General features: G+C 39.4%; 1 protein-coding gene across 19 annotated transcripts in view; it reads right to left on the bottom strand.

Annotated features, from left to right (window-relative positions):
• Nucleotides 1-368: 368 nt before the first annotated feature.
• The window catches only part of LOC122831770 (plectin-like), a 145,826-nt gene continuing 130,062 nt past the window's right edge, over nt 369-16,132 (bottom strand). For 17 of the 19 annotated variants that reach the window (XM_044118205.1, XM_044118218.1, XM_044118206.1 and 14 more), the window contains 4 exons: nt 11,117-14,425; nt 1,561-8,715; nt 1,231-1,347; nt 369-1,065 (listed from right to left, as the gene is read on the bottom strand). In XM_044118205.1, coding sequence (XP_043974140.1) covers nt 2,530-8,715; nt 11,117-14,425 — 9,495 coding nt within the window. In that variant the 3' untranslated portion in view covers nt 369-1,065; nt 1,231-1,347; nt 1,561-2,529. The remainder of the gene's footprint in view (nt 1,066-1,230; nt 1,348-1,560; nt 8,716-11,116; nt 14,426-16,132) is intronic. The other 2 variants (XM_044118216.1, XM_044118217.1) reach the window with 1 other exon arrangement.

Below are 16,132 nucleotides of genomic sequence, written 5' to 3'. Positions count from 1 at the left end.
TTTTACTCTATTTTTCAGACTTCATTACATTCAACTTATAGACCTGCACAGGTCTTAAAACATCAAATATACTTTATTGAAAGGTCCACAGAGAAGGCTTAATTATTTACAGTACAGACCAAATGTTTGGACACACTTTCTAATTGAATTCAATTAGGTGTGTCCAAACTTTTGGTCTGTACTGTATATTTATTAAATTATTTTTCAAATGGTATGTTTTTGTATTCTATAGAATGATGTTCACTCAAATGAAATCCATTGACAATGATATTTTCAAGCTTTTGTTTTTTTTAAACGCTAAAATTTAGCAGATCATCAGTGGAAAATACCTGCAAATATTTTCATTCTGATGCATGAATGACAAGAGGTCCTCTTGGCATATTTATTTACAGCATGTTATCTTCAAATACATCAAAAATTCTCGTTTTCGTTAAAGCAGCATTTGCCCACCAAAAAGCAGAATCAGCGTGTGATGCTAAAGTCAAATGAATTTAAAAAAGAAGTTTACATTTGACTAAATGTTTCCTCTTAATCTCAGCAAAGTTAATAAAACATGCAAGACACATTTATAAGAACAAAAGCATGTTTAAAACAATGTAGAACGATGCAAAACAGAAATTCATGGTATGGAAAAAAAAACAAAAAACAAAAACAAAAAGCAGAATAAAATTTGTCTTTTCAGGTTGCTGTTGTAAAAACATCAGATAACAGGAGTGAATCTGAAATGCAGACATTCATGCTAGTGAAATTATTGACACTTTGGTTTAACTGGATTTATAAGAAATCAATTAATATAAGTATAACCAAAGCCAAAAATGTGCTTTTATTTCACTGAAGTGTCACAATTTCAAGTAAAGTCTGTTGGTGCAGATTGTGTTATGAGAGGGGCTATTTAGTCCAACATATTCTAGAGAAAAAAATAAATCACTATTATTATTCAAGTACGAATAACATGCCAAAGGCACACAACTAGAGAATGTTTGTAGAAAAATGGCATCCCAAGATGAAGTTCACTCAGTCTCGGTTTTCCTCAACTGTGATACATGATGGTGGAAGGAAGCGGATCTAGGAACAAATAAAATCACCATGAAACACAAGTAAAATAAACCGAGCCATGCAGCAAATAAAAGGAAAAAAGCAAAAAAAAAAAAAAAAAAAACAACAGAAAACCCTTTCGTTTTTCCAAGCATGAATGCTAATAATGTCGTGTGAAACTGCTGAGCGTTTTACCTGTTTTTCTGTGCGGGGGTGACACCGACACACATTTCCACCAATAACAGGCGAGGGGCGCACTCTGGTCAACTGAGTATCCATGCTAACGTTTTGGAATCTGATTGATTGAGCCATCTATCGAAAAAGAAGAGGTCGAAGAACAAAACGTTCTATTAGGAGTCTGAAAAGTTGAGTGGACACAATATACAGCTGTAGCCCATGAGATGGGAAGACAGTGAGGAAAAAAAGGCTTTGAGAAGCGTTCCAAAGCAATGAAGGGAAACAAAGTAATGAAAATAAAGAACAATGAACAAAAAAATAAAATAAAATAAAATAAAATCAACTTACAAAAGTCAAAAATCAGGCAGCTCTGTGAAGGGGTGCAGGATTGAGTGTGACATCATCTTGGGATTTAGCTGGAACACTTGACTGATGTTCAATTTGAGATACCCACAATTTAGAGTTTGCACAACAACAAAGAAACGTACTCGTCCACTGGTTACAAAATGCCAAAGGTAATGACAACGTGGAACTCGTTTCACAATGAATGATTACGACAGTTTTTAGTAATGTATTCCAATAGTGTTTCATTTTGTAGTGTTTGACTGGTATAATTGCTGTTGTCATTTACTGGGTACAGTGTACATATGGAGAGAGAAAAAGACAATAAGAATATCATTACATGCTCTATACAAACATTTCAAAGTTTCAAAGGCATCCATACATTTTTAGATAAAAACCATTAAAACTGTGTTGACATTCAATTTGTCATTACTACCAGTCATAAAGTTATAAAACAGACAAAAAAAAAAAAAAAAAATCCACTAAATGACTAACAGCTTTAAAAAGAAAAAAAGAGAATAGTGGAAAAATAGTTTTGTTTGGTATGCATACAATATATATTAGTCTTAGAAAGCACTAGTGTACATCTATTGAACACTTTGAAAAAAAAAAAGCATAGTCACTTAAAAACAGCAGAAGTGTCATGCTTTGTTTTAAATTTTTTCTTAGAAAATTTTGACTTGTTAATCTGTATTAAATGATTTTGATATTCTGGATTTTTGGTGATGCATGACTACACCCTCATTAGAGAGGCATTTGTTGATACTATTACTGTTCAAAATAATAATAAAAAAGGATACAGAAATCCATAGCTTAGGCAATGTTAATTTGACCACATGCAATTATGAATAAATAAATTATACTTTTTTTTTTTTTTACTACTGTAACTATTTTTTTCCTGTTAGAAATGCATCTATAAAGTGCATTAGTACTATTGGTTCTTAATCAAAAGGTGTTAGGAACAGCAGTAGCTAATCAATATCTGCGACTGTAGCTGGATGCAGATGTGAAGGAGGAGGATGAGAAGTTCATGCTACTGAACCCTGAGCCAGCATCAATGCTTCCTCTCCTGGACCCAGATCGGGATCCGGTTCTTGAGCCGGTCCGAGAGCCATATGCAGATCCAGAGCCACTGGCATTGTAGGGACTGTAGAGGCCTTTGCTAGATTGTGATGAGGCCTCCAAAAGCCTTAAGCCACTTCCCTCCTCCACCATGCTTCTGTCCATGGCATCTTTGAATGAGATTTTCAACTTGGTTTTTGGGCACGTCAGATATTTTGAATAGGCACTGACATCCCTCAGTTTTTGGGCACTACGAGCATCGATTGTTCCTTTTCTGATGGACTCATCCAGAGACACTCGGCCTGTGACATCAGGCTCAATAAGTCCACCTGTCAAATATTGAACCTCAAGGAAACGCTGACCAGCCTCATAATATAGCCAGCCTTTCTTCAGAGCTTGGGAAGCTGACATCTTCACCTTAGTTCTGGGGTCTTCAAATCCATTAAAAGCTTTCTGTGCCAGGTTGAGACGATCAACCATAACCTTATCAACCAAGCCTTTGTCTGTAGCTTCGGTAACTGGTAACTTTTCCCCACTTGCAGGGTCAATAATTCCTCCTGTGCAGGCTTGAGCCTCAAGTAGCCTTTGGCCTGTTATGTTGTCCACCAAGTTTCTATGGATTGCTTCAGTGATAGACACTTTCTCCAATGTGTCTATGTCCAATATTCCTGCTATGGGTCCTGTCTCTTCTGATGGGTCATTCCATATCACTGCAGGTGGTTTAGTGGATGGTATGGGGCTCATGGAAGTGGAGTAACTGGAACCAGTGGTGGAGCCAAATGAGGATGAGCGTGAACGGAAGCCTCCCATACCTCCAGAAAGCATGTCAGCAAACTCTGTAATGGACAGATTCCCAGCTCTGTATGTATCAAGAGATTTCTGGTCTATGTATCCACGTGAAATAGCATCATCAATGTCATACTGCCTGCCTGACCTTCTATCAATGATTATGGATTTGACAGAGCCATCAGAGGAGGTCATTGTGATTTCCTCCCATTCACACTCCTGTTCTGAAAGCTCCAGGTAAGTTTGGTGGTCAATGAGTCCTTTGTGGTAGGCCTCATATACAGACATTTCTTTGCCTGTCTCTGGGTCTACAATGACAATTCGGCGTTTACGGACAGATGATTTAGAGGAGGTCTTTCTTTCTCGCTTCTTTTCTTTCAGTAGCAGAAGAACCAGGCCAGTATCAGGATCAGTAATACACCTCTCCATAAGTTGGAGGTAGGTTAGATTTTCTTCAGTATTGGGATCAAAGAAGCCTTTGGTGTCATCAGATGGGTCAGTCAGAATCTCATTCATTTCTTCATCAAAGAAACCACGGTTGTAGGCTACCTCAACAGGTAAGCGATGACTTTCTTCTGGGTCAATAATTCCGCCAGTGGCAATTTGAGCTTCTAAGAGACGGATGCCATGATCTTTCAAGATGAGTCCCTTTTTCATGGCCTGGAACAAAGAGATTGTTTTGCCTGAATAAGGATCTCTATACCCTGTCACTGCACGCTCAGCAGAGAGAAGCTTGTCTTTGAATTCTGGACCTACAATTCCCATCTTTACAGACTCATTTACTGTAAGTTTAAGGTTCTTGATTGGATCAATGACATATCCTGTGGCTGCCTGAGCCTCAAGAAGTTCAAATGCAGTGCCTGGTCTAATCATGTTTTTCTTCATGGCCTGGTAAATTGATAGGCGTTCTTTGCTGGACTCCAAGAACACTCCAGCAATACAACCTGTGCCCTCAAGGTATCTAGAGAGTCTATTGCTAACTTCCTCCACTGAAAGAATACCTTCATTCAATTCAGTGACAGTTTGCTCATCAATAATTTGTGAGCGAATCAGCTCCTCCATTGTGATCTGTTTTCTCAAACCCTTGAATGTTAACCTCTTATCTCCCAGGGAGAGTAGTCGCAATCCACCCACAAGCTTGCATCTCTTGAGAAGGTCTGCATATGACAGTTGTTCTTCAGTAACAGGATCAATGAACCCCTTGACACTGTCTGTGAGTTTCTCGTTGGTCTCCTTGTTGATATAACCTCTTTGCAAGGCAATGTCAGCTGGAAGATGGAACTGGAATTCTGGATCAATGATACCTCCAGTAGCAGTTTGAGCCTCCAGCATTTTAAGGGCATAATCCTCTGGAACAAGATCCTTTTTCATGGCCTGGAAAAGAGATATGACCTTCCCACTGTATGGATCCTTATATCCAGTGACAGCTCTTTCAACGGAAAGTAGTTTGTCATGGATTTCTGGTCCAACAACTCCCTTACGAACAGCTTCATCAACAGTGAGTGTCTCGTTCTTTACTGGATCAATAATAAAGCCTGTTGCAGCTTGTGCCTCTAAGAGAGTAAGGCCTATTTCTGGTTTAATAAAACCTCTTTTCATTGCTTGATATATGCCAATCTTGGAGCTTGAGTCTGTTGTGACACCAGCGACACAGCCTGTGCCATAGAGATATTGTTTTACACTGGTCATCTCCATTATATCACGAATGTCTCGCTTGCCCTGTTTCAGAAGGTTGTATGTCTCGAGATCAATGATGCGGGCATTGTAGAGCTCCTCAATAGTTATTCTTCTTCTTATAGTCTTATATGACAATGGACTTTCATGTCTGACAACTTCCCTCTGCTCCATTATCTCAATTATAATGATAATCATTCGTTCTTTAGTGATTTTACCAGAACGGTATTCTTCCAAGAGTTTCTGCCTCTCATGCTCTGGAAGCAAATTTGAGTTCATGACATCCCACAGGTTCATTGGTTTATCGGCAAGGCCCTCAATTGGAATGTCAATTTGGGTGTTAGTAAGATCACTCTGGGTTTGTTCTTCTGTATAAAGGTATGTTTTTTCCACAACAGTTGGAGACTGAGGTTTGGAGAGTGGCAGGATATACAGGCCTGTGTCTTTATCCTTTTGGCATTTGTCTTTAAGTTGCTTGTAGTTTGCATTTTCATCAGTTTCTGGATCGCAGAAAGGCTTGCTGTCATCTGAAGATTCAGACAAGGTCTTGGCAACTTCCTTACTGAAAATGTTCTTCTGGTATGCCACATCAGTTGGGACCCGGTGGCTCTTTACAGGATCAATGATTCCACCACTGAACATCTGAGCTTGCAACAGGGGGATGGCGTGTTCTTTGAGTATAAGATCCTTTTGCATTGCTTCATAAAGGGAGATTTTCTTCCCAGTGAATGGATCCTTGTAGCCAGTGACTGCTTTTTCTGCAGAGAGGAGTTTTTCATGGAGTTCTGGACCAACGAGTCTTGCCTTCACTGCCTCATCTACTGAGAGACATTGGTTTTTTACTGGATCTACAATGAACCCAGTTGCAGCCTGAGCCTCAAGAAGCAAAAGGCCAGTGTTGTGCCTGAGGAGCTTTTTCTTCATAGCCTGATAGATACTTATTTTCTCCTTGGTAGGCTCCAGGTATATTCCAGCAATGCTCTCAGTGCCCTGGAGGTATTTACTGACATTTGGATTCTCACTGACTTTTTTAGGTGTTGTTTTGCCTTGCTGAAGAAGGTCAAAGGTTGTTTTGTCAATTATTTTGGAATCATACAAGGAGTCTGCTGGAACATAATCTCTGAGTCCCTTAAAGCTGGACTGTTCCTTTTTCTTAGCCTCCTTCTCTTCCACAATTGTGATAATGATCTTGATAAGCTTTTCAATTGTAACTTTTCCTGATCTAAACTGTCTAATCAGTTCGAGTCTCTGTTCTTCAGTGAGATAGTCCGAGTGGATAATTTCCCATAGTGTCATTTTTCTGCCCTTGAATGGCTCATAGTCAAGCTCCACAGTGGCTTGTGTCATAGCGTCTTTTGTTTGGGCTTCGGTGTATGTTGCTTCTTCTTTATCATTAATTGCTTCATCACTAAGTGGAAGAAGCTTAAGACCAGTTTTTTTGTCTGTAACACACCTGTCAAACAGCTGAGAGTATGTGACATTTTCTTTTGTGTTTGGATCAAAGAAACATTTTGTTTCATCAGTTGGGCTGCTTAGACGCCGTTTCATTTCATCATCTAAATAATTTCTCTTGAAAGCAACATCATCAGGTATACGATGGCTCTTCACTGGATCAATGATGCCACCACTGGTCATTTGGGCATCAAGCAGTCTGATGCCTTGTTCTTTAGGAATGAGATCTTTCTTCATTGCTTGGAAAAGAGAGACTGTGTTTCCAGTGTAAGGATCTTTGTAACCAGTAACAGCTCTCTCTGCAGTCAGGAGCTTTTCATGCAGCTCAGGACCAACAACCCCAGCTTTGACAGCCTCATCAACAGTGTACTTTTGATTTTGAACAGGGTCTACTACGTAGCCTGATCCTGCTTGAGCTTCAAGCATTTTCAAAGCAAGCCCAGTCCTCATCATGTCCCTCTTCATAGCTTGATAGAAGGACATTGTCTCTTTGGATGAATCAATAAGTACACCGGCTATGCAGTTTGTATCCTGGAGTGCTTTGTGAACTGGTTTCATAGCAGAGACATCCTTGACTGATACATTTCCTTTTAGCAATTTGTTGTAAAGATCATTATCAATGACTTTGGATTCCAGGAGTTCACTGGCAGGAACAGATGTTCTTAAACCATCAAAGGTTATTTCCTTCTTCTTCTCCTTCTCCTCAGCCACAGTGATAACTATCTTAATTATCTTTTCAATGGTTATTTTGCCAGATTTGTACTGGCGGAGAAGGTCTTTTTTCTGATCTTCAGTAAAGTATTCTGAGTTGATGATCTCCCAGATGGTGACAGTTTTACCCTGGAATCTTCCGAATGGCACAGACACAGTTGTTTTGTTGAAAACATCTTTGGTCTCCTCTTCTGTGTACATCCTAGAACACTGAGCAGCTTTTTCTGTAATTGGCAGGAGTAACAGACTGGTCTCTGGGTCAGCAGTGCATCTTGCCATAAGTTCAGAATATGTCAGTGGTTCCTGAGTGCTTGGGTCAAAATATCCTTTTGTGTCATCTGATGGCTTTTCCATGACCTTATTCATTTCTGCATCATACTGTCCCTGTTTATAGGCAATTTCATTGGGTACGCGGTGGCTGTTGACAGGGTCAACAATGCCACCAGTGGCAAGTTGGGCTTCAAGGATTCTTATTGCGTGATCACGTTCTATCAGACCTTTCTTCATTGCTTCGAAAACAGAGATCTTTCCACCAGTGTAAGGATCTTTGTAGCCTACAACAGCCCTTTCAGCTGAAAGCATTTTGTCATGTAGTTCAGGGCCAATCAAACCTTCCTTCACTGCCTCATTAACAGAAAGTTTCTGATTCTTTTTGGGGTCTAAAATGTAACCAGTGGCTGCCTGTGCTTCAAGAAGAATCATGGCTGTGCCAGGGGTAATCATTTTTTCCTTTGAAGCTTGGTAAACAGACATCTTTTGATTTTTTGGTGTTAAAACACCAGCAATGGCATGCTTTCCTTTAAGAATTTGCTTTAGATTGTCAGCTTCACTAAGCTCCTGAACTGTGGTTTTGCCATCTTTTAGCTTGTCAAAGTCCTTCTTGGGTAAAAGACCAAGGTCATGGAGTCTGCTTGCTGGTACCTTATCACGGATACCATCGAAAGCTAGAGGATCTGGTCTCTTTTCTACACCATCTACCATAACAACAGAAGCTTGACCATTGTAAATTGTCTTTGTTATCTCAATGGTTTTTAAATGTACATTTCCTTTGTTAGCGTCAATGTCAGTTTCCCCTGGATGTTGATCTTTCTGGGCTTCAAGTTGTTGCAATTTCTCACGCAGTTTCTGGTTTTCTTCTGCAAGAATTCTTTCTTGCTCTAACTTCTTTCTCTCTAGTTCTTGCATTTCTTTCTGCTTGTTTAGCATTTCTTGCTCTGCCTCTTTCTGTTTACTGAGTGCTGCATCCATAGTAGCCAGAAGGTTCTTCTTCTCCTCCTCCATCTGCTGTTTTTGGCGTTCCTGTTCATGTTTGAGAGCTTTTGCCTTCCTCACTTCTTCTTCAAACTGACTTTCCAGTCTCTTTTTCTCTTCTTCAATTAACTTCTCCTTCCTCAATAGCATCTCCTTTTCAGTCAAGAATGTCTGTTGAAGCATGGTCTTCTCATGTTCAATTTGTTTCTGTTGTGCATCTGCCATCTAATGGAAGAACAGAAAAAAGTAAGTTACTACAGGTTTATAGCACATATATTTGCTTTAAAAACATTTTTTGTTAATAAATCTGTAATGAACAAGTTTTGTACAATGCACTCTGCTTATGCATTAGAGGATCAGCCTACATTTTTACTAATACAGACTATGTCTAATGCTAAATGGCAAGACGGAGAAGAAAAGCTTGAGGGACTTTCAAAGTGAGGATGAGGTTGTGAAGATTTCACATGCATGAGCCATACAATGAGGTGCTTTGCTCTTGGTTTAGATCCGCCCATTTCCCCACAATTAAATTGTTTCATAATAGGGTTTATTGGACTGTTTATTGTTAGCATGAAAAATGTCAATGAATGCATTGACCTATAGTTGCCTAAAAAGACTGGAAAGAGGTTAACACTTTATTGTTGGCTTATTGTTATTATGATAAACACTAAAAAATATTGTTATTAATTTTACATCCTTATTGCCTATCCCCAATTCATTATTTCACAAAAATATACAATGTGTTCTTTGTATAGTTGGTACAGTGTAGTTTATTCTTTTATTTTTATAAATCGGAAAAAAGTCCAACCTTGACTCTGAAAACTTAAGAATACAGTAACTACTTTAAGTCAGAAGGTAACAATACATATAACATAAAAAATAAGAAAATATGCATTTTGTAAACTGTTGAGTTTAATTCATTTGTATTATCCACATGATAATTCATACTGAATTTTGGCGTTCTTGTTCATCTTTGAGAGCTTAGTATTATCCACATGATAATACTGAGTTATCATGTGGATAATTTAGTATAATACCTTCCTAAAGGCAATTGGTTGTACTCAAGCTTGTTTAAGAAAAATAGAATTGACCTTTTGGAATATAGGGTGCTGTTTCAATAAATAAGTAAACACTAATGTCCCTATGAAATAAAGACAAAAAAATACATTAGAAAAATATTTTTTAATGGGGGGCATATTTTATCAATCACAATTTATTTATTTAAGGACTTTTGTATGCATTTCATTACTTATAAATTTCATAATGGTGTTTTACTTTGTGTTACTTTATTTTGTAAATGCCATTTTACATACTTCAGGGACGTTTATTTTCTTAACTCGTTTTTTTATTATTTCAGGGTGCTTTATTTCATGATCTCATGTTGAAACGAGGAGGTGGAGTTTTCTCTGTGGTTTTCAGAGTTTTGCACAAAACTCCGCCCCTTTATTTGAATACAAGAACAGAATATATATAATGAATATAAAAACAGTTTATAAAAAAAAGCTTATGAAATAATGTAAATAAATAAATACATTTATATTAAATAGCTCCCCATTAAAAAATATGGTTTTATAATTACTTTGTTTTTATTTCTTGGAGATGTTTATTTTCTAGCTGGTCATTATTTATCATTACAATATGTATTTATTTAATTTTGAATGACTCAGCTCAATATATTGAAATGGCCAACTCCAATTAATCAATTATAACATTAATAGAATGAAATGTCACTGCCTGTTTAATACAGGAAAATGATCTTCAATTTCTCCAACATGAAAGTCAGTCAAATAACGGACGGCTATAAAACTTCATTTGCAAAACATCTATGACTAAACATACGTTTGTGTATGATATGTGAAAATAAGAAAGATTTTTAAGATAAATAAGTCCTTAGTGTTATCTTAGAGCTGAAGAAAATAATTACATTAAATACTATGTTGGAGGGACATGATGTGGGACAAAATCTATCAGACTTTAATAAATTAGCAATAAAGCCAAAAATAAAAGGGCTAAATATGTTTTGCATACAATTTAATGTGTGTCATTAAGCAAACATGCTTGCACACACTTAAGCATTTGGACTTCAGTGATGCATTTTGTGTTTTGCATAAATAACACTTTTTTAGTTTATGTATTAATTACACCGCAATGTGTTATAATAATATACCTAAATAAAGATGTTAAATAAAGATTAAATGAATTATGTCAAATCGTTCTTTTAGATTGGCTTATTTCATGATTTTGGTGGATCTCTCTACTATTAAACATGCTTATGAAATTACCCATTAGTTGTTGTTGTTGTTTTTTTGTCTGTTTTTAAACTGATCCACCATACTTTTGGAGGTTTTACAGATTTAACCTAAATGTGAAGTTAAAAGAGAATGAGACATGGTTTGAAATGGAAAATAATTCCAGGACATCAGAAGGCATTCGGGATATGATCCGCATGAGCACAGTGCACTGTAAGAAAATGAAAATTAAAATCATGACATAATTAAAAATATCGATTTGTGATTAGTATAATGAAAGAAAGAACAAAGTAAACTTTGAGGAAGAAATGGGTTAGTATTTAGACAGTATTGACAATGACATAAGCTGCTCTGCTATGTCATTTTTGACACAATACCTCTTTTGACTTATTTTGAAGGTCCTCAGCCTCCTTTTTCAGTCTAGCCTTCTCATTCGCTAGGTCTGCGATCGCTTTGCGTAAATCATCAGCCTCTTTGCTGGCATTTTGTCTCTCATACTCCAGTTTTTCGACAGCCGTCATTTTTTGTTTTGTGGCAATTTCTGTCTCGTGAAGGCGGGCTGCAATCGTGTCTGCCTGTTTCTTGAACTTTTTAGCCTCTTCTTCAGCTTTGGCCTGGGCATCACTGAGCTGAGAGACCTGAAGTTTGAGTTTTTCGGCTTCTGCTAGGATTCCCAGTTGCTTTTGTCTTTCTGCTTCAAGCGATCGCTGGTACTCCTCGGTTTCCTCCTCTAGACGCTGCTGCATTAGCTGTTTGTCCTCCATAAGCTTTTGCGCCTGCTCCTGAGCCAGATCTTTCTGCTTCTGGAGCAACTCAGCCTCAGCTTTGAGTCTGGATGCCTCTTGTATGGCTTGCATTTTCTCCTTGAGCATTTTGTCTGCAAGTGCTCGCTGTTGGTTGAGATCGTCTTCTGCAATCTGTCTCAAGCGAGCAGCCTCTTCGGCCTCGACACTGAGCCTAGCAGCATCTTCCGCAAGCTTCTTCATGTTCTCGGCCTCCTCAGCAAGGAATTTTTGCATGTTGTCCTTGTCTTTTTTGATAAGCCGCTGATTTTCCTCCTCAATTTTCATCTTCAGCTTGAGTAGTTCCTCCATCTGAACCTTAACTTTGAACAGTTCGTCCTCTACCTGGGCCTTCTGCTTGATGGCATCATCGACCTCATCCTTCAGGCGCTGGAGCTCATCATCCAAGACAGATTTCTGTTTATCTGTTTCGTCAAGCTGAAGTTTGACCTTAGTGAGCTCTTGCTCCACTTGGAACTTTTGCTTCAGCGTTTGCTCGGCCAGGTTTTTGTGCTTTGCCATCTCAGCATCGGCTTGTTGTTTCTGCTTGAGGGCTGCGGCTTCTGCCTGTGCTCGCTTGGCAGCTTCGAATTCAGCCTCCTTCCTCAACCTCTCAGCATCTTCTTGCGCTTGGGCTTGGATGGCAGCTTCCTGCTCAGCAGCAGCCTTTTGTTTTTCTGCGTCCTCTGCTTGTTGGCGAAGGAGAGCCGCCTCCCTTTCTGCTTTCTCCTTGGCGGCTTCTGCCTCCTTAGCGAGCTTCTTGGCTTTCTCGTACTCCTCCTTGAGTTTCTTCTGCATTAAGCCGTCCTCTTTCTGTTGAGCAAGGACACTTTGCACTTGTTGCTCTGCTGCGTTGCATTTGAGGGCAGCTTGTTGGGCGACAACAATCTGTATTTCAGCTTCTTTGTCGGCTTTATCTTTCTGCTTTCTGGCTTCTTCTGCTTTCTTCTTCAGACGCTCGAGCTCGTCTTGGGCCACCTTGCGTTGTCTGGCTGCCTCTTCTTCTGCTGCCGCTATTTTCTTGACCTTTTCTTCTGCTTCTCTTCTCTTCCTTTCTTCCTCAAGGGCAAGCTTCCTTAGCTTCTCAGCCTCCTCTTCTGCTCTGAGCTTGCTTTGTAGAGTTTCCTCTGCAATGTTCTTTAGCTTATTAAGTTCCAGCTCCAGATCAAGTTTTCCAGACGAAGCCTTTTCAAAGTTAAGCTTTAGGATTCGGATTTCCTCTTCAACGATCCGCTTCTGTTTGAGGGTGTCATCCACCAATGCCCTTTGTCTGTCCATTTCATCCTCAGACGACCTTTTGAGTTGAACTATCTTTTCCTCAATGTCTTGCTTGTGTTGGTTTGCCTGGTCCTCAAGGGCTTTCCTCTGGTAAGCCTCATCCTCAGCTTGTCTCCTCAGTCTCTCGTTTTCAGCCTCCTTCTCTTTCAGGGCAATCTCAGCCTCTGTTTTTAGGCGAGTAGCGTCACTGATCGCAGAGAGCTTCTCTTTGAGAATCCTCTCAGCCTCTGCTCTCTGTCGAGCCGCCTCTTCCTCTGCAATCTGCCGCTGATGCTTGGCTTCCTCAGCAATGGCTCTGAGTCGACTTGCTTCCTCAGCCAGGTCCCTCATCTTGGAGGCTTCTGCTTCAAGAAGCTGTTTACTCTTCTCTGTGTTGGACATGGACTCCTTTTCTGCTTTAGACTTCAACTGGATAAGTAAATCCATCTCAGTCCTAACTTTGGCCAGTTCATCTTCCAGTTGTTTCCTTTGTTGCTGGGCAGCAAGGACTTCGTTCTTCAGACGGTAGAGTTCATCTTCAAGCAAGGACCTCTGCTGTTCTGCATTGTCAAAATCTGCCCTGAGTCGAATGAGCTCCTGTTCCGCAGTGAGCTTCTGCTGAGCCGTGCTCTCGGCTACCTTCCTCTGCCTCTCCAGTTCTTTCTCCGCCATTTCCTTTTGCTTCAGAGCCGACTCCTCAGCTTTGGCTCGCTTCTTGGCCTCGCGCTCCGCATCCTCTTTTTGTTTCTCGGCCTCTTCCTGGGCTAGCATCTTCTTGTGCGCTTCTTCTTCGGCTTGCAGTCTCAGACGAAGGGCTTCATTGGCTTTCTGTCTCCATTTCTCCAGCTCCTTCTCGGCTTCTTCTCTGGCATTTTCTGCATCTTCCTGTTGCTTCTTAAGGTGAGTTGCTTCCTGTTGCAGCTGAAGGACAGTGCCATGTTCTTGAATGAGTGATTCCTCCAAAGTGGCAGCGCTTTTCTGGGCTGCTTCATGAGCCACTTTGATTTGTCTGTCTTTTTCAATCTCGGCTTGCTTGACTTGCGTCTCAGCTTCCTCGGCCTGCCTTTTGAGGTTCTCAAGGTCTTCGAGAGCTTTTTGTTTCTGTTTCGCCGCCTCCTTCTCCGCCTCAGATTTGCGTTTAAGTTCCTCCTCGGCCATGCGCTTTTTCTGTGTCTCTTCACTGACTTGTTTACGAAGCTTCTCTGCCTCTTCCTGTACTGCCTTTCTGAGTTTCTCTGCTTCATCGGCTCTGTTGCGAAGTTGCTTGAGCTCAGATTCTGCGGTAGCCTTTTGTTTCACGGTGGTCTCAAGCTGGAGTCTTATCAGGCGGATCTCCTCTTCAATCTTGATTCTGCTTTGTAGAGCTTCATCCACCTGCTGGGTTTTGTCTTGGATCTGCTGCTCTGAGAGGTTTTTGAGCTCACACAGCTCCAGCTTGATGTTTTGCTTTTGATTTTCTGCATCTACAGCAGCGATCTCTCTCCTGTTTACTTCCTCCTGCATTTTCAGCTTCAGCTCTTGGGCCTCTTTTTCAGCTTTTGCCACGGCCTTTGCTTGAGCTTCAGCTAACTGCTTCTGTTTGTCTAACTCAGCCTGCATCTCCGCCATCTTTTTTTGTTCTTCCGCTTTGAGTTTCTGTGCAGCTTTCTGCATTAGTGGAAGCAAATGGTAAAGAAAGGATTATAATCAAGCATGACAGGTTAAAGGTAATACTTTACATTGACCGGCTCAAAACAGTGTGGGTTGCAATCGTGTTAACGTTCTCCGTCCAGAGCCAAAACACACTTGTTTAAGAGCAGGCTAATGTGATGCATTACCGTGGCAGTGTTAAGGTTAAAATTAGCTCAAAGAAAAGTTCAATCACTAGATGCAAATTAGGTGCACATTCATAAAAGTGATGTTAAAAATCACGATGCAATCAAAAAATTAATCATGACAAGACAATTCAGGAAAAAACAGAAAGATGTGGATGATTGAATTAATGTAAGGGAACAAAATATCACTTCACAACACAGCAAGAAAATCGTGGCATGCAAATGTGGATGTAGCTTTGGGAAATTGTTGGGTTGATGGTTTTAAACATTAAACATACGTATATTTTATAGTGTTTACATCTCAAATATTTTCACTAATGATATATAAATGATCCCAATGGATAGTTTTCCGTATTATGTTTACCTTTCTGTGTAAAGAGTCTGAAGCATTTGTTTAAATGTAGCTAACCTTTCAATATTTAAGTTAAAGACACTGTTCTGTCAGACTATTGTGATCACGTCACACACACTGGGGGTTCTTTAAATCACTATTTGTAACTTAATAGACTCAAAGGGTACAGCAAAGTCAAAGATGAAATATTCAGGTTAGTTAAACTGTGTTTGTGAGGACGCCGGAAAAGGCTTCAGAGAAATTGACGGTAAAAAGCTGAAGATTTAAAGCATAGCCTGCAGGAATGGATGTTAACGACAAGGAGGCAGTTTGAACTGTAAGCTGGATTTCTACTGAAGACTCCAATAAAACGTAGAGATGCACTGAGAAATTGGCTGGAGAAAAAAAAATACAATCCTTTTTCATCGATGAAGGAATCATAGTGGGATAACACTTTCTATGATAAAAAGACTTAGTCCTTTTTAGAACCAGTGAGTTGTTTAAATAGCAGAGAAGGCACAGATGAGTGAAAGGCTACTTGAGAAGAAACTAATTTTTTATAGGCCAGGATCATTGAATACACTGATCCTGCTGTTTTACTTATTCTAGTCATACTACTTCCCCTAATGCCTAGTATTAGCTAAAGAAAGTTTACAATGTCAATTCTGTGATTAATTTGTCTGTGCTAGAAAATAATAAAAACCATATTAAACAAATGCAGGGGATCAGCCACAAAATTCTAATCAGTGCATCTCTAATGAAAATGCAAAAATAATGCACTCGAAAGCCAAAATGCATTTTAAAGGAAACACAAATGACGAGAAGGAATGAGGAATACAAATTAGATAGGTACCTGAGACAGTGAAAAGTTTACCTCTTAAATGCTCAAACATGGCAAAGCACTGGCAAGCAGTTATAGGAGGCAAGGACACAAACAAAACATTGGGTTAGGAAAGAATGCGTGTCTTTAAAATTGAGTTAATGTAGGAATAAGAGAGGTGGGAAATAGAGTGTAATGTAAAAGACTTAAAGTGACTTGTGGAATGAAAAAAAACCCAAGGGAAAAACTGAAAGAAGTGAAAGAAAGAACCCCTTATTTTAAATCTGTAATGGGCAAATATATAAAATGAATGGAAGTGAATATGTACATATGTGTGTATGAATGGCACTGTATGACTTAATGTGATTCTGAACTTTAAATAAACTACG

The sequence above is a fragment of the Gambusia affinis genome, linkage group LG05, assembly GCF_019740435.1.
Source record: "Gambusia affinis linkage group LG05, SWU_Gaff_1.0, whole genome shotgun sequence".
Taxonomy (NCBI): domain Eukaryota; kingdom Metazoa; phylum Chordata; class Actinopteri; order Cyprinodontiformes; family Poeciliidae; genus Gambusia; species Gambusia affinis.
Note: the sequence above shows the minus strand (reverse complement) of the source record. Positions and strands in the feature narration are given on the sequence as shown.